At 41.4% G+C, this 20927-nt stretch overlaps 1 protein-coding gene across 10 annotated transcripts in view; it reads right to left on the minus strand.

The window, feature by feature from the left end:
* Nucleotides 1-20927, minus strand: part of LOC309364369 (contactin-4) — a 528932-nt gene that overhangs the window by 151880 nt on the left and 356125 nt on the right. For 9 of the 10 annotated variants that reach the window (XM_081901475.1, XM_081901476.1, XM_081901468.1 and 6 more), the window contains one exon: nucleotides 19271-19366. In XM_081901475.1, coding sequence (XP_081757601.1) covers nucleotides 19271-19366 — 96 coding nt within the window. Of the gene's footprint in view, nucleotides 1-4435; nucleotides 4579-19270; nucleotides 19372-20927 lie in introns of those variants that run through there. The other variant, XM_081901477.1, reaches the window with a different exon arrangement.

Raw genomic sequence — 20927 nt, forward strand, 5'->3', positions numbered from 1 at the left:
AGAAAAATAAAGGTTCTGCATGATGCGGGAGCTCATGCCTTAATTTTTTTTTTTTTTTGCATGCCACAAACTGTCAATCAGGAAAGCAACATAATTAACGGCATATTCCACATACTTTAAATATTCCCAGGGTCTCTGCAGAGTGAGGATAATATTAAAATTCCGTTTCCATGAATGCAGCATGAGTTACGGATGCCAGATGTCTTTCCCCTGACTGTCTGTCATGTGGCAGTCCAACTGGCATCTAAAGGTAAAATAGTAGGCGTTTGCTGGGAAGCTTGCAGTTTTCAAAGATTTAGTCAGTTATTAATGGGGAAAGTCTCTGGGTACTTAATGCACACGTGTCAAAGTTTCAAACTTTAGTGCAAATCCCTAGGGAAAGCCACAGTGACAGATGTGTTCCAAGACAGAATTGCAAGTGGGCTAAGCAGTCAGATGGAGATCATTAGTCAGTGTGACAAGTTACACCTCTTGGGTGATTAAATGGTAACAACCACCAGTAAAAATATGTAAGTTATATATGTTTTGGTTAGCACAGCATGCATTTTCATATATGTTATATGCAAAGTTAGAGGAAAATTGTAAGAAAGGATATTAGGTAGAATTGCTTAACCATCTCTGCTGCATAAATAGGTATAAATAAGGTAGGCAGCTTATTTATACCTATTTAAACCAAAGGGGCTGGTGGCTCGAAGAAGCCAAGGCAGCCAAATTATAACCTCATTGAAGACAATCAAAGCATGCAGCTGTTCTAGAGTTATGACTTTCAGAAGCCCCCAATCACTGCCATGTGGAGAGAATACAAAATTCAGCTGTTACAAAAAAAAAATCAAACTAAAAAAAAACAATTAAAAATAATGCAAAACCAAGTTATTCTATAAACACTATGTGTTGACTGATAACCTCTATGAGACCCTATTTGTGGTCTCATTCTTTATAGGACACGGACATTATTATTGCTGAAAACTCTGCATTATGGCACAGATATTTGGTAGTGGTTTTCAGAGACATATCCTTTGTGGATGGAGATGGGGGGGGAGAGGCTTGTTTTCTAAGCATCAGGTGAGAACAACCATGTTTTCCTGGGCTTTCACCTGGCCGGGTTTTCACTGCTGCTGGTGGTTTCTTTTTATTTGTTTCTTTTTATTTGTTTTAACAGTTCTCAAGGTCACTGGTGGCAAAGGTGGTGAAGATGGGGCAACTGTCAATGACCCCATTGCCTCAGGAGAACCACTACTGCTGACCTGTCAAGGCTGGATGCCTCTCCAGAACTGTTTTGAGCTTCTCCTTTGCATCAAATATGTTACTGAAGAGAGTGCTGCTATTGCAGCTTCTGTGCTCAGGCTTGCTCTCTGCTTCTGGGACTGGGTGCATAGGCATAGTCAGGCTGCAAAGGTAATCCTGCATATGCCTCACAAGGAAGCGAGGAGAATGCAGTGGTATTACAGGAACAGCACAAAAAACAGAAGCATGCTCACTGAAGCTAAGGGGTGAAACTGGAGATGGAGAAAGAATTCTGAGTGCAGCTGGGCACACACAAGGCAGCATCTTGTTCTCACGGTGGCAAACCAGATAACTATTGGACACCTGCCAAGCAGGACTTGAGAACAAGAGCACTCTCCCCAGTTACGTCTCCCAGCAACTGAAATTCAAAGGGATACCACCTCTAATACTGGAGGTAGTGCAGAGTTACCACGGTAAGAAGCCAAGGATACCTCATCCTCCAAGAATCTGACTAAAGCCCTTTTGTTGTTGTTGTTTAGACATTTAGTCGTGTCCGACTCTTCGTGACCCCATGGACCAGAGCACGCCAGGCACTCCTGTCTTCCACTGCCTCCCACAGTTTGGTCAAACTCATGCTGGTAGCTTCGAGAGCACTATCCAACCATCTTGTCTTCTGTCGTCCCCTTCTCCTTGTGCCCTCCATCTTTCCCAACATCAGGGTCTTTTCCAGGGAGCCCTTTTAAAGCCACCCAATATGGCGGCCATCACTCGCAGGAGCAAGTTCTGTAGTTTAACTATGTTGCATGAATAAGTACTTTCTTTTATCTTCCCTGAATCTCCCAACATGGTAAACTTCGTTGGATGTTCATGAGTTCTAGATGGGATTGTTGTTGTTGTTGTTGTTGTTTAGTCGTTTAGTCGTGTCCGACTCTTCGTGACCCCATGGACCAGAGAACGCCAGGCACCTCTGTCCTCTACTGCCTCCCGCAGTTTGGTCAAACTCATGCTGGTAGCCTCGAAAACACTATCCAACCATCTCGTCCTCTGTCGCCCCCTTCTCCTTGTGCCCTCCATCTTTCCCAACATCAGGGTCTTCTCCAGGGAGTCTTCTCTTCTCATGAGGTGGCCAAAGTACTGGAGCCTCAGCTTCACAATCTGTCCTTTCAGTGAGCACTCAGGGTTGATTTCCTTCAGTATGGAGAGGTTTGATCTTCTTGCAGTCCATGGGACTCTCAAGAGTCTCCTCCAGCACCATAATTCAAAAGCATCAATTCTTCGGCGATCAGCCTTCTTTATGGTCCAGCTCTCACTTCCATACATCACTACTGGGAAAACCATAGCTTTAACTATACGAACCTTTGTTGGCAAGGTGATGTCTCTACTTCTCAAGATGCTGTCTAGGCCTGTCATTGCCCTTCTCCCAAGAAGCAGGCGTCTTTTAATTTCGTGGCTGCTGTCACCATCTGCAGTGATCATTGAGCCCAAGAAAGTAAAATCTCTCACTACCTCCATTTCTTCTAGATGGGATAGCCATCTTCAAATATTTGTGGGGCTGCCACATGGAAGATGGAACAAGTTTGTTTCCTGCTGCTCCAGTGAGTCCAAACCAATGGGGACTCATTACAAGAAAGGAGATTCTGACTAAACTTTAGGAAGAACTTAGGGGCTGTTTGACAGTGGAATGAAGTACTTCAGAAGGTAGTGGATTTAAAACAGATGATGGATGCCCACCTGTCAGGGATTCTTCAGCTCTGATTTCTGGATTGCAGAGAATTAGATACTAAATCAAGAGGCACAAGTCACAATATTGCTCTACAATCAAAGCAAAGCAAAACTACTGATTGGTCACTAAAAGAAGAACAATAGGTAAGGATTCTTCATAAAGAAAATACAGCATGCATCTCTTCAAATTGTCATCTTAAACTAATATGCTAAAAAAGCAGACATATGTTAAACCACTAAAATATATATGTTTAAATGTGATGGAGACACCCTGCAGCTATTCTGATGGCTTCCTTGGGAGAATATCTAGTTAGAAATATACAGATTCTTTTCTATCTTATTAGCAGCTGCAAAATTGCTTATGGCACAATTCTGAAGAGGGAAAAAAAACAATGTACCATCAGTTGATATAAAAATAAATCAAGGCTCTGGAATAATGTAGTACTGTCAAAACTGACATACCTTATTAAATTTAGAGAAAACAGAATGAATTAATAAATAAATTGGAAAAACTGAGTCTGGATAAGGTTATTACTTTTGGCAAAATATCAAAATATCATGTATTTAGTTACATACTACAGAAAAAAGGGAGAAAACATCATGAGACCACCCTGACTAAATCTTTTATGTTTGCAGCTTCAGACTAAGAACCTTTTCAAACTTTATGAAATCTCAGCCTTCTGTCACCCACATTAGTATAAGGAGAAAATAGCACTTACTCCAGAATAGACTATGTTTATTTGAACGTGGCACTTTCCGCCCTGACCACCTCTTTGTTTCTGTCTAGTTGCTTGTTTTGTAATGCTTATATACAGAAAGGAACCTCAGATTATATAGACCCACTGAGTTGTCACTAAAAGACTGATAGGTAAGACAGGGTCAAACTTTAGTCTTTCAAATTTCAGTAGCGCCCTGTGACAGGCCTAAATTTGCCCCTCCTATTTCTCGACTTCTGTTCTGCTTAATTCACTATGCCATAGTTGTAACTCCCTGTGGCGCCCCCTGGGCTTGGTGGCTATAGCGCTGGAACTGGTTGTGCTACCTTGAATCCACCTCTGGGCATGGACCATGACATAGTGTGAAAATAAAGGCTAGTGATAAACAGTCTTCCTAACAAATTAATGACTGGTCAGGTATAGTAACAATACTGAACCTTCTATTAGAAATCTCATGGAGCATTTGGGGAGCGGGAGTCTAAACCATAAAAAACAAGCAAAAGCAATAGCAACATTTCTCCCTTTACCTTTAATTACTTTGCTATATCTGGTAAGAACAATTGGGGGGGGGATTATGGAAGATAAATGGTTGTCTTGCTCATTTTATCCTTATGAGAAGTGTTCAACATTGCATTCTCAATCATTTAAATTTTGGTTGTGGCACCTCATAAAATATGAGTGAACAAGCCACGAACTTTATAAAAAACACCATAACCCTAACCCTTCTGAATTTAAACATATGGTTTTAAATTCATAACTGTGCATTCCCCTACCTGCTCTGCAGACAACAGCTGTCTTAAAAATTGTGATGGCAACATTAATAAACAGGTCCTTACTCTGACATTTCTGACTGGACAATGTCATCATTAATTCTTTAACAGTAATGTTGTTTCCTTCCAGAACAACAGCTTCAATCCTGAAAACCATGAACAAAAGGAAATTCACAGAAAGGAATTTTCCATACTCTTCATCCCTACAGACACCTGTGCTCCCCAGAAAGCTCATCCAGGGGGCCAGGGGGACACACTAGGATAGGGCTAGTGAGGGAAAGAAAAATGTGCAAAATCAGGGTGGGGCACTTTCTATGAGGGGAGTACATGGTTCTTAGGATCCAAGCCACGAGAACCTAGCAGTATCTAATTTTGCAAGTCACATTGATAATGCTAAGCTTTATTATCTTGATAAGGTTAAGACAGGCATAGGCAAACTCCAGCCCTCCAGATGTTTGGGGCTACAATTCCCATCTTCCCTGACCACTGGTCCTGTTAGCTAGGGATGATGGGAATTGTAGTCCCAAGGATCTGGAGGGCCAGAGTTTGCCTATGCCTGGGTTAAGCGATGCATTGTTACAAAATGCTTCTGAAGGTCAAAGGAATTTAAACTCCTCCCCCTTACATCACTGCCTTATTCACAATGTGACCCTCAAATATTGACATTCTAGCAACTTCTGCACATTGGAAAGGAAACATTTCCAAGAATATTACTGGGAATGAACAGAAAAGCTGCAATCACATTCTGTTAAGTTCCACATAGGCTGCATTCACAAATGGGGTTTAATGTGCAACAAACTACTTTGTTAGTTTAATTGATTATAAGGCTTCCCTTTACATTTTTTTAAACATTACTTTTCTGCACACCGCACACTCCTGTTTTGTCACATCTACACAATTATACCATCAAGTTGCAGTAAATGTCATTCAAACATGTCATTCTTCCATGTCATTGCTATCCCTCTACATTCCAGCACTCTCCTAGGCTCCCTCCACCTTGTCGGCATGACTTTCTTTGCCATAATAATAGCATGCTTTCTCGTCAGACGAAAAAAATAAATAAAAGGTTCAAGCCATGAAATGGACAGAGAGAGCAGTGCGTGCCGGTGTGCTTCTCAAGGCTCATCACATGAGCAGCTGTGATGTGAATGCAGGAAAAAGGCAGGAAAAACACTGTAGGAAATTCCAGCAGTTTTCTGGGCTGAGAGGGCAGCAAAACATTTTCTCCAGAATCAAATAACATGGAAAGGAGCACTAGATGTGCACTATGTTCCACTCCATCCCATTAGTTTTCTAGAAGTGGCTTTTATGCCGTGTGAAAGCTCAAATATAACGCACAAAATAGCAACAGTTGGGGAAATGTCAGGAAAACAGAATAAACTGCAGTGTGAAGGCAGCTGTAAAAGCCACTTCTGGAACTATAGTAGAATATTGTGCAAGCTGAAGGTTCATTCCCGTGTTATTTGCATCCGGGGGGGGGGGTGGGTGGTGTGGAATCATTTTGGAAATAATATGGAAATGAATGCTAAAGTTGCACTTTATTCCACTATAGTTACTTTTATATCATGCGAAAGTTCAAATATAATGTGGAAATTAACAGTTGGGAAACACCCCCCGGGGGGGGGGAACCTGCCATGTGACTGCAGTCAAAGACTTTGACCAATTTGTGAGAGGTATAAGATGGAAGAAGAAGAAGAAGAAGAAGAAGAAGAAGAAGAAGAAGAAGAAGAAGAAGAAGAAGAAGAGTAGTAGTAGTAGTAGTAGTAGTAGTAGTAGTAGTAGTTTGGATTTGATATCCCGCTTTATCACTACCCAAAAAAGTCTCAAAGCGGCTAACAGTCTCCTTTCCCTTCCTCCCCCACAACAAACACTCTGTAAGGTGTGTGGGGCTGAAAGACTTCAGAGAAGTATGACTGGCCCAACGTCACCCAGCAGCTGCATGTGGAGGAGCGGGGAAGCGAACCCGGTTCACCAGATTACGAGTCCACTGCTCTTAACCACTACACCACACTGGCAGGTTTAGGAGGGCTTGACTGAGCTACATGTATTTCTTCTGGCAGCACCTGTACAGGTGTGTGTGCTTTTTATATATGTAAGCAGTTATCCACAAGCTAAACCTGAACGTTCTGTATCAGATACGAACATATTCCTATTGCCAAAAGTAGAAAATCAAATAGTTACTTCATATTTAGCTTTCTTGAAGCTAGACTTCAACATTAGCTGTACATTTCCCCATGATGTCCTTTGGAATGGGCCACCAGGTACCATTTAGGTTTGTGCTGTTTACCTATTTTATCTCTCACTCAATAAAGCAGAGAGCCGGAACACTTCCACTGTTACACATTTCACACATCTCGGTGAGTAATTGCCCCAGTGTCATGGCTGAAAGAATGCCCTTTCAAAGCAATGCTTAAAACTTTCAACTGTGCTAACTGAAGCTGTTTTAGTGATTTCTCCCAGTTTATTCATGCACAGAGGAAATATGTTGCTCATACTTTCAACCCCCGTGAAGTAACATTGACATTCACTTGACAATACATTTTCTTGAAAGTAAAGAAAAACAAACAAATAACATTTCTGCATTTATATAACCATGTATAATCCCATGCTGGTTATTTTGCTTCAACTGAGGTTTGGGGTTTTTTTATGAAAGGACACCGCTTTTGGTTGCAATGTTTAATTAGTTACAACAGAAACCTATGAATATCTGTCAATTAAATTGGAACTAGGATTAACTGAGTAGCATTTTTTTTAAAAGGTGGGATTCAAACTTAGCACCACTGCTCACACTGCTAACCAAATCTGCCTACAACCTCCGCTGCCAGACCCCCCCCAAAAAAAACAGCGTCTCAATTAGACCGGGGTGGGGACCCTGAAGGCCAGGTGGGGAGGGGCAATGTCCTCCGCTATCAAGAGTTGCAAAAGAGTGTCAATCCCACCTACCTCCAATGCCCTTGGCCAACCCCTCCACTGCCTCCGAGTTTTACCAACCCTCCCCTCCCCTTAAGGTAAAGGTAAAGGGACCCCTGACCATTTGGTCCAGTCGTGACCTACTCTGGGGTTGCGGCGCTCATCTAACTTTATTGGCTGAGGGAGCTGGCGTACAGCTTCCAGGTTGTGGCAAACCAGAGCAGCGCACGGAAACGCCGTTTACCTTCCCACCGGAGCAGTACCTATTTATCTACTTGCACTTTGATGTGTTTTCGAACTGCTAGGTTGGCAGGAGCAGGGACCGGGGAACGGGAGTTCATCCCATTGCGGGGATTCAAACCACCGGCCTTCTGATCGGCAAGTCCTAGGCTCTATGTTTTAACCCACAGTGCCACCCGCGTCCCATTCCCCTCCCCTTAGACCTCACCAAACTTCCTCTCCATTTGGACCGCTTCAATGCCCCCTGCTCACTGGACCTTTTCTCTCAAGGAGAAGAGAAGCAAAGGTGGGATGGTGGAATAGGGGAGTTGCAGAGAAACAATGATGACAGGCCAGAGCAGCTCCTCAGCAACTGTCCTGCTGAAATGGCTTCCCTCCTGAGGTAGGAGATAGTTGCTGAGGAGCTGCCCTGCCCTGTTGCAACTGTTCTTCCTTTTTTCTGCCTGCTTCAGCTGCTGCTACAGTGGCCTGGCAGCTGTCAGAAGGCTAAGGTTATGCTGCAGTTTCACAGCGCCATCTGTCAGCAGTGAAGCAAACTGCTGCATGACAACAGCCTGAGGTAAATATAGAACAGGAGAAAGGAGCTTCCGCTCACAGAAGGACGTCTAATTCATTATTTTTAATAGTGCCAATAAAAACTATGTCAACCGCGATCTTAGAAGAGGCATTCCCCCTGTGTCTTTGAAGATATGCCTGCTGCAACACATGCCTGATTATCTAGAAAAAACCCATCCTTTTTAAGGCCTATTGTTTTATGTGCAAATTTACCCTGAGCTAATCTATTAATTAATCGACTAAAACTCATATACCATATTGCCCTGAATATAAGCCTCACTTTCCCCCTAACTTATGACTATGAAAAGCTAAAGTTAAATTCGCGACCTTACAAAAATTGGCTTTTATGATATCGCTGCTGAAACAGACATACGGTAAAACGGAACGGGTGTGAGTGCCTGCGGAATTTGAAGGGAGCGGCTTATATTCAAATATTGTCTCCCCCCCCCTTGAATTTTAAAGGTGTGGCTTATATTCGGGCCAATACGGTAATTATTTGACTAAGGTTTACTTAACTAGGTGAAAATGTTAGCAATGAGAGAAGAGAAATTTCAGCTATTGATAACTAAACGTATAAGCAATTTAAGTGCAAGGCATAAATCTACAACCTAATACTGAATTCCACACACCTAAATTCCATTTGTTGCAATATGTGTACACAAACCTGTATTCAGGCACCATAAATGGAGAGCAGCGTGGAGAGTTTAGTGGAGAAGAGGATGTCAAAACTCATTATTTTGGGGGGTTGCATGGTTGAAAATGTTAAGTGCATTTCAACATTTCCTAAGCTCACCCAACATTTCATAATTTCAGTATGTTGCATCATCATGCTGCTCAGCACTATGTAACACCCATGATGAATTAACTGACCTGACCAAACATTTATTCCCTAACGAAAATGCAGCACAACATATTGATGGGACTTTCCTATTACCTTAAAGGAGAAAAGCTGAATAATAATTTTGAAGTGCTTAGGAATTAAACAACAACAAAGTAACCTCGTTGTGCGTTAAAATCCCACCTGTATTAACTGCATTGATCCTATTTCTTTTTTTTAAAAAAAAACATTTTTATTAAAGATATATTGGTTTACAAAAGTATGTACAATGTCTCTTTTTTCAAGTTACATTTTCTACAGGTCAGTTTCATTTGTTGAGACATTAGTGTTACATTAGGAAGAAAAGGGGGAAAGAGGTGGAGGGGGCATGGTGAGTGGGGGTGGGTTGGGGTGGCAATGATTCTATTCTACATATTGTATGTGTGGGGTTTTGTGTCAGCGTCGCTTGTGCAGGTTCTCATTACTATTCACTTGCGTTCCTTTGGTGGTGGGAAAGGTTGGGGCTTGGCCTAGGCTGTTGTTGTTTGTTTGTGATTGGCTGTGGTGAACTTTGTTTTCATGTGTGAGTGGGGTGGGTGGGTGTTTTTGAATCAGGTTAGCCATATTGATTCGTATGCTGTTGGCAGATTCTTGTCACTGTTTTGTTGGGCTGTGTATGTGAGCTATACTAGGGTGAAAGCATCTTCTTCTATTTGTCCCCATGTCAGTTTCAGTTTATTGGCTAAGCATTGATTCTATTTCTGATGTTGAGAATACTTGATAATTTGGCCCATTTAACGTCAGCTGGCATTTTCAAAGTTTATCCCTGCCCCCATGTAGCAGAGCATTTTAATGCTGTACAGAGTGCTCTATAATTGGTCTTGAAACCAAAGTGAAGAGACTAGGAGTAATCCCACTGAGAATCGGTTGCATTCTTCACCAAGAGTTCAAGAGTGCACCTTAAAATTTATTCAGTAATAATTAAGTGTTTACACCTCATTTTTATAGTTGTTCATTTTCTTTCTCCCTTTCATTCTTTCTCCTTCCTACCTCTTTTCCTCCGTTGGTTTGCTTGTCTTAACTATTTTGTAATGTCAGCAGTGACTCACAGGTTGCTTTTGAGAAAGTTCCCCAAGCAACTGGGGAAAGTTCCCCGATTTTTCCATTTCCCCAATTGAGGCTCCATCTGCACTATATGTTGAAAGCAGTGTCATACTGCTGAAATAGTCATGGCTTCCCCCAAAGAATCTAGAGGAGTGTAGTTTCTTGAGGGTGCTGAGAGTTGTTAGGAGACCTCTATTGCCCGCACACAGAGCTGCAATTCCTATAGTGGTTTAACAATCAATCCCTTTCCCCAGAGAACTCTGAAAAGTGTAGCTCTATTAAGAGAATAGGGGCCTCCTAACAACTCTTAGCACCCTTAATAAACTACATTCCCCATGATTCTTTGGGGGAAGTGAAGATTCTTTAAAGGGGTATGATACTGCTTTGAATGTATAGTGCAGATGGGGGCTGAATCTGTCTATCACTGAAGCACTGCTCTCCAGCCAGGCCACCCAAAAACGTACCTTCTGAACACATTCAGCGCTGGATAGAGCAAAATATCAAGGCTAGAGAGACATGTCCCCCTATCCCACTACCCTGGTCACTCTGCTGTTACTGGAGCCACTGTTATTGTAACATGTTCTTCCATAAGAAAAGGCTCATTTATAAAAAATCTGGGGTTGCAAAGAGTTGCCATCAAAGTTCTTTTACTAAGAGTGATCATCAGCCGGTATAAACTGGCATTTACCCATTTGTTAACTTGCAGAGCTTGTCAAGCAGCAGATCAGTCCTAATACAATTAACAATATTTCTAATTGAATTTGTACTGTTTGAGAGAGTGGAATGATTACCAGCTAATTACCCATACAATAAGATGGGTAGCAAAAGGATCTCCTTCAGGGAAGATGGGTACTTATCTCACAGCCCTCATGTCATGCCGGCCTGGAGTGGGAGCAGAGGCACTGTTCTGGTGTTACCAAGCCATCACTTGGAATACATTTACACTTAATATTTCCTCCTGCAACACTTAAACAAGAGCAACAACAAGAGTTCAGCCACCAAGCTCAATTTACACTGCACAGCTTTTAGCTTCAAAAATAGAAAGACATTTTCCTACCGCAAGAAAACCACAAGAACTAGAAAATTGCTGGCTTCCTTTCTCTCGTGCTGGATTTATCCTACCACTTTCTTCCTAATGTACAATAACATTTCAATTACACACAATGACACCCCTATGAATATAGAGGGCTGTACCAGGTCGGCCTTAGAAGATTTATGAACCCGTTCTCTTCATTTTGCAGGATCAACTCCCTGATAATTAATTAACAAAAATCTAAATGTATGATTTTTTCCAAAAGTTGTCAAATGGAGACTAGACAATTATCCCATTGACCAGGTAAAATCTTTCAAATACCTAGGGATATTTTACCAGCCAAATTTAAACTGGACAACACAGACACATCAAATGATTATTCAAGCAAAATGCACTACATCAGCGATTCTCCATTTTTTCTTCCTCAAAGGCAACCAGATGGTCCCTGCTGCAATAAATAGCTTTAATGCCAAGGTCCTTCCTAAGCTATTATATGGTATTCCAATTTGGATACAAGCATTCAGTAGAAAAGCTGAACAAATCCAAGCAACCTTTCTTCATAAGATCCTTGGTGCCCCTAAATGCATAAGTAATTTAACCTTATGTGCTGAAACCGGCCAACATCTGATGGAAACCAAAGCATGGCTCTCTACAATCAAGGCCTGTCTAAAAGTCCACGTGAGACCGCATCTCATCCAGATGGTATAGAGCAACTCAAGACAAAATGCATAGTTTGGGCATTGCTGTCGAGAGCCTTGAAGCATATGTGATGAAAATAACATATTCCAATTAATCAATCACCATGAAAGACAGTGCTTGTTACCACACACTCCGAGACCTTGTTCTCCTGAGGCCTTAGGTATTACAACACCCTACGGAACCTGTGCCAAATACCTAAAGGATTTACTACTCCCTTCCCATCGAAGAGCCTTTATGCTCGCGAGATTAAATGCTTTCCCTTCTGCAGTGACTTAAGGCAGATTCACACACACTCCATATCAAGCCCATTTGTGTGCCTGCAACCAAGAAGAACCAGATTCAATGGACCACATTCTCTTAGATTGCCCTTTACATAGCAGACCTCGCCAACTGATGCGGAGTAAAATGTTGGCTCTCCGGCCCACAACTCTGAGAAGAAATCAAATGAGGTTTCTCCTGGCAGATTGGGACAAAGATGCCACTGCTCTAGTAGCTTTCTTTTTAGCCACAATTTCATCCAAAAGGGTTTCCAACGAACCATTCCTTCGGGAAATAGACTGGGTGTAGCAGAATATCTAAGTGCACATGACCACAGTGTGACCCTATAATCCTTGGCAGCTTCACCCTTGTCCTTTTAATTATCCCAGAGATTTGAAACGTTTTATATTGTGATGCCAATAAAGGTATGATTTGATTTGATACAGAGGGGTGTAAGTCTGCTACAAAATAAAAACAAACATATAGAAGAATCTTGGGGCACCTTAAAGAATAAAATATATTGCAGAGTAACCTTTGGTGCGTACTTATGCCACAATTAACCTGACTTTCTGACAATAATTTCTGCCGCTTTTTATATGAACCAAGGTTAACTGGGGGATCAAAGAGGCTGAATCTAGTACTGCAGCTTTTGGTTTTCTTTAAAATAAAATAAAATAAGTGGGAGTACAGTCAATGATATTAACACCAGTATATCATTTACACAACACTTTTTCTGACTATTTGCTATATTTTAAGTGCAGCCTCTCAGTAATCCTTACTGTCACCCTGTAAGGGGTGCTAATATTATTATTATAAACACTACATTGCAAATACCATGAGTGGCTCAAGGATCATGGCTTGTCCAGGGCTATTTGCTTAACCACAAAGCTACACTAGATACAAAACCTGCCATCCTATGTGGTGGAGAGAGATATTCTCTACCCCATGACTGGTCCAATGTTCAACTTGTTGTGAGAGTTGCCTTTGTTTTTCGGGGAGTGGGATCAGTTTATATTGTAATAATTTCCCTGCTGATTTTGATATTGTGCTCATGAGAGCCTCAAACGGAAACATTTCAATGTGTACTTTTTGTCATTTACACACACAAATCCACCTCCCCAAATAATGCTTAAGCTTACCCTGTGTTTCAGGGACAGGGTATGGTGGAATAGGATCTGCTGTGGTCTGCAGCAGGGACTTCTGCAGAAGGAGCAGCCTCTTTTGGAGCTACTGACAGTGGCGTTTTGTAAGCAAGGTGCGCGGCAGGGCAGAGCCCCCAAGGATTCCTGGCATCTTCACCTACCCCATTTGCTAGAAAGGGCCCTTCTACTGTGCCAGTCTGGCACTGGCATTGGTGCCCCCTTCCATTCTAACAGGAAGCAGACTACATACTTTCAGATTCAGCAGTGGCTCACCATTCTGATTGATCCCAAGACAGAGTTAGGGACAGAGTCTGCCGACGATGAAATAGTAAACAATGACAACAGTATAAGTATTGTTGTGCAAATGCATTACAAAGGCACAATGTGTTCTTGGTTGAAACCTGACAGTTGAATTCAGAGTCCACATAGGTATTAGCAAGTTTAATACTGTAGTTTATTTACAAAGATAAAGATAGCTGCCCACTGCTGGTCTTAGCATAAGCAAGGTTTCTCCTAGGCCAAGTGTACTGCGGATGGGGAAGTCTGTAGGATGCAGCATGCTTTAGGGAACAGTGCACAGATAATTCAGAGCATAATACACCACATACACTACTACAACAAACAATTTATCTGCTCTTCATCTGGATTCCCTAGAAATTTCCTGGAACTCATGAAAGAGGTTCATATAAAAATATATGAATGCTTGCTCAGTTGTTCTAGAAATGCTTACTTGCTGATAGCTTAATAACAGGAGTCTATCTCTTATGAATCTCTGAGGACATTTATTTTAGAAACCATAGTTCCCTATTCAGATGTGTTTATGTGAACAGAAAGCAAACTATCAGCATATCTTTAACATCAACACTGTAATTACACTGGAATAATCCAGCAGGGGAAGTAAAATACAAAACCAAGGAATTTTCGCCTAAAACTGAAAACCTGAAATGTTAGATGTGTGAATATTCTGAACACTTGGCAAATATTAGTGACTAAATACATTCAAAGGTGTGAGTTAGAAGTAAATGCCTGGAAATGAACACTTCTTCAAAGTAGAATAATTTGAAAAGGGAAAGATTAGTGTACAAAGAGAGTCGTCATAAGATAGGGAGAAATATGTTTTAGGGGAGGAAATCTTGATATACGTTGTTTCCTGTGTTGTAGCTTAGGTACCTCAGAACAGGAACAATCATCTTCCCCCTATATTCTCTAATCACTTTACATCATGCTTTCCTACAAATGAATGACTATTGGCTCTCCCATTGTTCAGACCATCTTGTCACTATTACAGATGGGGACAGGATTCACTTAATAAGCCTCATCAGCAGAAGCCCTGTGCAAGGGGGTTTCTCCCCTTTTCCCCTCCTGTACCCCCTGAAAGTTGTTTTGGCTGGGGGGGGGTCAGGAGAACCCCCAGAACAGCATGTCAGGGGGAGAAGACTGGCAAGCTGAAATGCTTGTGCAGATGGTTCATTCATCACAGCATGACATTGAATTCCTGGAAGCTTTTCATTTAACACGTAGCCTAAGGATTTCTTTCCTGGTGAAATTTGAAAATAATGTAGTCTCCGCTGCAATATAAAACTTAAAGCTGAACATTTATCTTCTAGGGGGTCAGGCCATTTGTCCACCCAATCCAGTATTTTCAACTCTGACTCTGAGTGGCTCCCAAGGCTTCAGAGATGGGTGTTTTGTAGCCCTTCTAACTAAGATAGTTTAATTACAGGAGAATGCTGCTGCACTCATATTTCACTTAGGGGCTTCTGTAGGTAACTTATTGATCATTGTGGGAACATAATGCTGTACAGTGGTACCTCGGTTTAAGAACAGCCCTATTTACAAACTATTCGGTATACAAACTCCGCAAAACTGGAAGTAGTGTTCAGGTTAGTGAACTTTACCTCGGTCTACAAACGGAAGACGAACGGTAGAAGGGCACCAGCGGCAGGAGGCTGTATTAGAGAAAGCATGCCTCAGTTTAAGAACAGCTTTGGTTTAAGAACAGACTTCCGGAACAGATTAAGTTCATAAACCGAGGTACCACTGAACCAGGATTACCCTTTAGGTCTGATTCCAGGTTCTTAAATGCTGATCCCAAAGTTTACCGCAGAACTTTCTGCAAGATTTCACAGTCATTTTGTGTTTTCCAAAGCACTGTGGTTTAAGAAGCTTCTATTTTACCTGGGAAGGTAAGCAAAGCAGGGGGCCTGACTGCACAGGCATGCCAGAGTCCCCCATAGGCCTTGCCTTTGCTTCCGCCCTAAATCTCTTCTTCCCTTCTGGAGTTACAGATCTTTCTCATCAGTTCCACCCCTGAGCCCGATTTCTAAAGTTCCTGCTTCCCTTTCGTCTTCCCATTCCAGGGTTCACAAACTCCCAATCGGTTTGTGATTTTGCACCACTCCTTCTCCAAATCTGAAACATAAGAATAGCTCTACACTCTCCTAAACCTCTTTTTGCTTATTCAACAAGAACTTCCACCCTGCACCTCACCTGAAGCATGAAACTGCACCAGTTGGCCGTATCATTTTACCCTACAACTCCTCCTTTCTCTCTTTCTTGGAAACTCTTATTATTTATTTTTAAATTTGAATACAAATATAATTTCTAGAAAGGCCTCCCATGTGGGTGTGTTATGTGGGTGTGCCTCTCTTTATGGCTCATAGCTACCTGTCATGCACCACATTGCAAAAGCCTCCACACAGAGCAACTTCAAGGAGCCCCTGTATGCTTGCTGTTGATGTTTCATCAAGTTAGTTTAGCAGTATTTTCCATTAGGCATTTTTGTAATGTTGATATAGATCTTTTAAGCCCTGCTTTAACATAATGACACAATTTCACATCATCTTTTAGGCAACAATGGAAACCAATGTTTTGTTATGCTCTTAACTATAATTGTTTTTGTAGAAAATCCTCTTTGAAACGTGATCATTTTGTTTGTCTCTTCATATTGCCATCTGCCACTCAGCAAACATTGACTTTTTGACTGTTGCTAATGCAACTTCCTTGTTAACTTCATTTTCTCAGCAGCAGCATCAATGAAATTGGCTCCAATTACGGAACAGGTTTTGATAAACATCCCATATCCCCAGAAGACAATGAACCATTTTACACTGTGTGAAGTGATTGGTTCATTTGAGTGAGAGACCTGGATATTGTTTTATTTAAGTAGTTATATTTAGGATGTCAAAGGCATTAATGTTAAGCATGTGAACCCATCAATCATAAAATACCCTTTTATGAACTAAAGAAAAAGCCATTCTTTAACAAAACAACACCACTTCCTCTTTAAAAAAATCACATAAAAATGAACCTTCATACATAAATAGAGTCATGGAGACACAGTACATAAAATACAATGTATTAGGAATCCTCCTAATAACAGCTATGGGGGCAGGAAAGTTAAGGGTTTTTTAAATTCTTAATGAATAATAAAGGCACGTCATGTGGGTGGGCCCCCTTAATGTGGGGGGGGGGGCAAGTTGACGCCCCACCAGCTTGTTCTTAATACAAAAGTATATTTGTATGAAGTTATTTACCTTAGGAATTAGGAACCTGTGGTCCTCCAGATCTTGATGGACTACAACTCCCATCATTCCAACCACTGTGAGACATGGAAGACCTGCTCCCTGCCTGGCAGGCCTTTTCCACCTGGCCTGAGAAGGCGGAACCATGACTTACTCCAGCTACAAAAGCTGAGGCTGCTCAAAAGACTCTTGGACTGGGATGTTATTTGAGGGTTGTTGTTGTTGTTGCTTCTGCTGCTGCTGCTGGTTTCGTGTACCTTTATTGTAAATCTTGTAATTTATGTGGAAATTGTTCCATTTATTGGGTAGTTTTAAATGTTTTATTTATAGTCTGACTACTTTTGTTATAGTTATGTATTTTTTTTCATTGTGTGAACTGTGGAAGATGTCATACAGATGTCATATGTATGTATGTCTATGCTGGCTGTGGCTGATGCAAGTTGCAGTTCAACAACATGGCTTAGGGCCTTCGTATCTACGGGACTGCCTCTCTTGGTATGCCCCGCAGAGGACCTTAAGGTCCATGAATAACCATAGTTTAGAGGTCCCAGGCCCTAAGGAAGTCAGACTATCCTCCACCAGGGCCAGGGCCTTTTCAGTGATGGTTCTGAACTGGTGGAATGCTTTGTCCCATGAGACTAGGGCCCTTCAGGATTTAACCTCCTTCCGTTGGGCCTGTAAGACAGATCTATTCCACCTGGCCTTTAATTTGAATTCAGCCTGATCTTTTATTTCCCTTCTCTTCCCTCCCCCTCCCCTTTTATTAAGATCACCCACTCTGAGACTCCACAGCTAATTCTCCCCTGGCCTCCTCGGTGGCCCAAGTAGGACCAATTCAGCCAGCTAGCCCTGGGGATTATCTAAAGCTTATTTCCCCTAAACTGATTTTTGAATTTTATTGTTATTCACGTTTTTATACTGTATTTTATGCTGCTTTTATAATTAAGTATTTTAAATTTGTTGTTAGCTGCCCTGAGCCCAGTTTTTGAACCGGGAAGGGCGGGGTATAAATAAAAAAATATTATTATTATTATTATTATTATTATTATTATTATTATTATTATTTGGAGGACCACAGATCTTAAAAGACTCTGTTTGGAAAACAGAAAAGGTGCAGTCTAAAGTATGTATAATCTGCTCCTTTCAACCGAGGACTGACACTATTCTGTGATTAGCTAGTTCAGAACAACTATTCTCACACTTAGATGTAGGCATTGAAAAAATATTTGCTCCTGGTTTTCATTTTAATAATGAAGCAATTGTTGTAACTATTATTAAACAAAACAGATATAAGAAATATTTTGTTACCACCCAATAAAGTAAAAAATGTATCAATGCTAATTATTATTATTATTATTATTATTATTATTATTATTATTGTTATTATTATTTTATTAATAATCATTTTATTATTTATATCCCACCCATCTGGCTGGGTTTTCCCAGCCACTCTGGGCGGCTTATGGCATATCTAAAAACAAAATAAAAACATCAAGCATTAAAAACATGCCGATACAAAGCTGCCTTAAGGTGTTTTCCAAAAGTTGTGTAATTTTTTATCTCCTTGACATCTGAAGGGAGGGAGTACCACAGAGAGGACGCCACTACTGAGAAGGCCTTCTGCATGGTTCCTTGTAACTTTGCTTCTCGCAGTGATGGAACAAGCAGAAGACCCTCAGAGGAGGACTTCAGTGTCCAGGCTGGACGATGGGGGTGAAGATGCTCCTTCAGGTACACTGGGCCGAAGCCGTTTAGGGGTTTGAAGGTCAGCACCAACACTTTGAACTGTGCTCAGAAATGTACTGGAAGCCAGGGAAGATCTTTTAGGACTGGTATTATATGGTCCTGGCAGCCACTCCCAGTCACCAGTCAAGTAAGAGGTGATATGATAGATGTTTATAAAAATTTGCATGGCGTGGAAAGGGTGGATAGCGAGAATATTATCTCCCTCACTCATAACACTAGAAATCATGGACATCCAGTGAAGCTGATTATTTGAAGGTTCAGGACAGCTAAAAGAAAGTACTTCTTCATGCAGTGCATAGCTAAACTATGGAACTCACTGCTGCAAGAGGCAATCATGGCCAACAAGTTGGATGGCTTTAAAAGAAGATAAGAAAAGTTCATGGGAAAAGGCGCTATCAATGGCTACTATCCATTATGGCTATTCTCTGCCTCTATGGTTGAAGGCAGTATGCTTCTGAATACCAGTTGCTTCAAACTGCAGGAGGGAGGAGTCCTCTTCCGCTCAGGTCCCACTTGCACATTTCCCATATGCATCTGATTGGCCAGTGTAGGAACAGGATGCCTGACTAGAAGAGCCAATCATTTGATCCTGCAGGCTCTTATTATGTTCTTATATAAAGGTGGCAGATTTGCCATGATTCACTGTGGCAGCATGTGGATCTAGTTAAGGGATCACTGATGGCGCATATTTATTCCTTTGTAAATCCCATTCATCACAGTGGGGCTTACATGCAGTTTACTGGCATGCAGAACCCCAGCGCTCATTTGCAAGACAAGGGAGTTTATACTGATGACATTTATATTACTCACCGCCAGAATGTGGAGGTGGTCCACACAGCAGAACCATCCCTTGTCCTTGTCGTACTGACACTGTACTTCTTGTCCTGGTTTTGAAATTTTCAAGATCTATTGGGAATAGATAAATAAACACATAATGTTATGGCACACATGTTATGGCACTCACTACCCAAATGAGAAGGGATAGGATATTGAGCCTTTAGATTCTCTAGAAGAATTTAAAGCGGTGGCATGCAGGAGAACTGCTGATGGTCAAGAAGGTCTATCCCCCAATAATTCTATTGCCTCAAGGGAGTGAGTAGTGTTTAGGGTGCAACCTGGTTATCTCCATATTGTGCACACTCAGGATACATCTGTGTGAAACATTTTTCTTGGGGGTGGGGGGATAAACTTGCAGGGGCCTTATAGGCTATCTAATCCACCTGCCTTTCTGCTCAGTGCAGGAAATCCAGAGCTAGAGCATCTCCAAGATATGTCTTGAAGACTTTCAGAAGGAGACCACCAACCATCTACATAACTGGTCTCATTGTTGAACCATCTAAACCACCAGGAAGTTTCTCCTAATGCTTAACTGAAAGCTATTCTCCTGGAGCTTGGTTCCATTTTCTCCTGTCCTGTTTTCTGGGGCAGAAGGTAACAAAACACCATGCATTATTAGCCCTTTAGGTATTTGGAAAATGCTCTCAAGCTCCCCCCTCATTTTTCTCTTCTCATGATGATGATGATGATGATTAACATTTATTAAAAAGTTACAATACAGCTTTGTCCCCTGCCATATTACAGAATTATCACTCCAATCCCCAATTCCACTTCACTGTCATGTTGGCTCACTGAATACCCTCAACAGGAGCTCAACTACTGATCTGGTTTTCTCTTCTCCAAACCTAATCCAGTTTATCTACTTTGTTCTTAAATGTGTGTTACCCAACACAGTATGCAGTGCTTCAGATGAAATCTGATTAATATTGAATAAAGTGGGGGTTTTTAATTGTCAAGTGGTATGTGCGCATCAGACAGATTTAGTAGTAAATAGTACATTTCTGAGTCAATTCAATGTGAGTCACAGGCAGGCCTTATAGTGGGGATTTGCCCCTTCTTTCCCAAGTGCCCCTCTTCACCCCACCTGAATTTAAAAAGCATATTGAATGGAGCACAATGAGCTCTTAGGGAATGCACAAAAGGAACAAAGGGTAAAATACTCACTGCACACACATGCTTGTGTAAACACACATAAGATGTTCACTCAATCATAGGTAGCAACTTTAGCATACTTCAGTTACACTGAGATTCTTGAACTCGGGGCTCCATTTCTCAGAAACCCAGTTCTCAATCAGTTCACTCTGAGTTTAACTGCTTTCATGAATTGCCTATCCTACATACTAGTGAAGGTAGCTGAGTGATTAATGGGTGATTCTGTGTGCACTGCAAAAATGGAAGAGTCCACTCATGGACACTAAATACAACATTACAGTAATCATGTGATCAAATATTTCACACAGACAGTTAAATGCACAGAAGACGTGGCCGAGATTAACTCTTGAATTATCTTGCGCACTAAACTTTCTTATCACAAGTGTCCCAAGTCACTGGAATGACAAGAATTGAAAGATGGGGAGGACTCATGTCTGTGCCTCATTGTAAGTTAGACATGGGTATATTGAGGTTCATG

This window comes from Podarcis melisellensis (assembly GCF_964234715.1).
Source record: "Podarcis melisellensis genome assembly, chromosome: 2".
In the NCBI taxonomy this organism is placed as follows: domain Eukaryota; kingdom Metazoa; phylum Chordata; class Lepidosauria; order Squamata; family Lacertidae; genus Podarcis; species Podarcis melisellensis.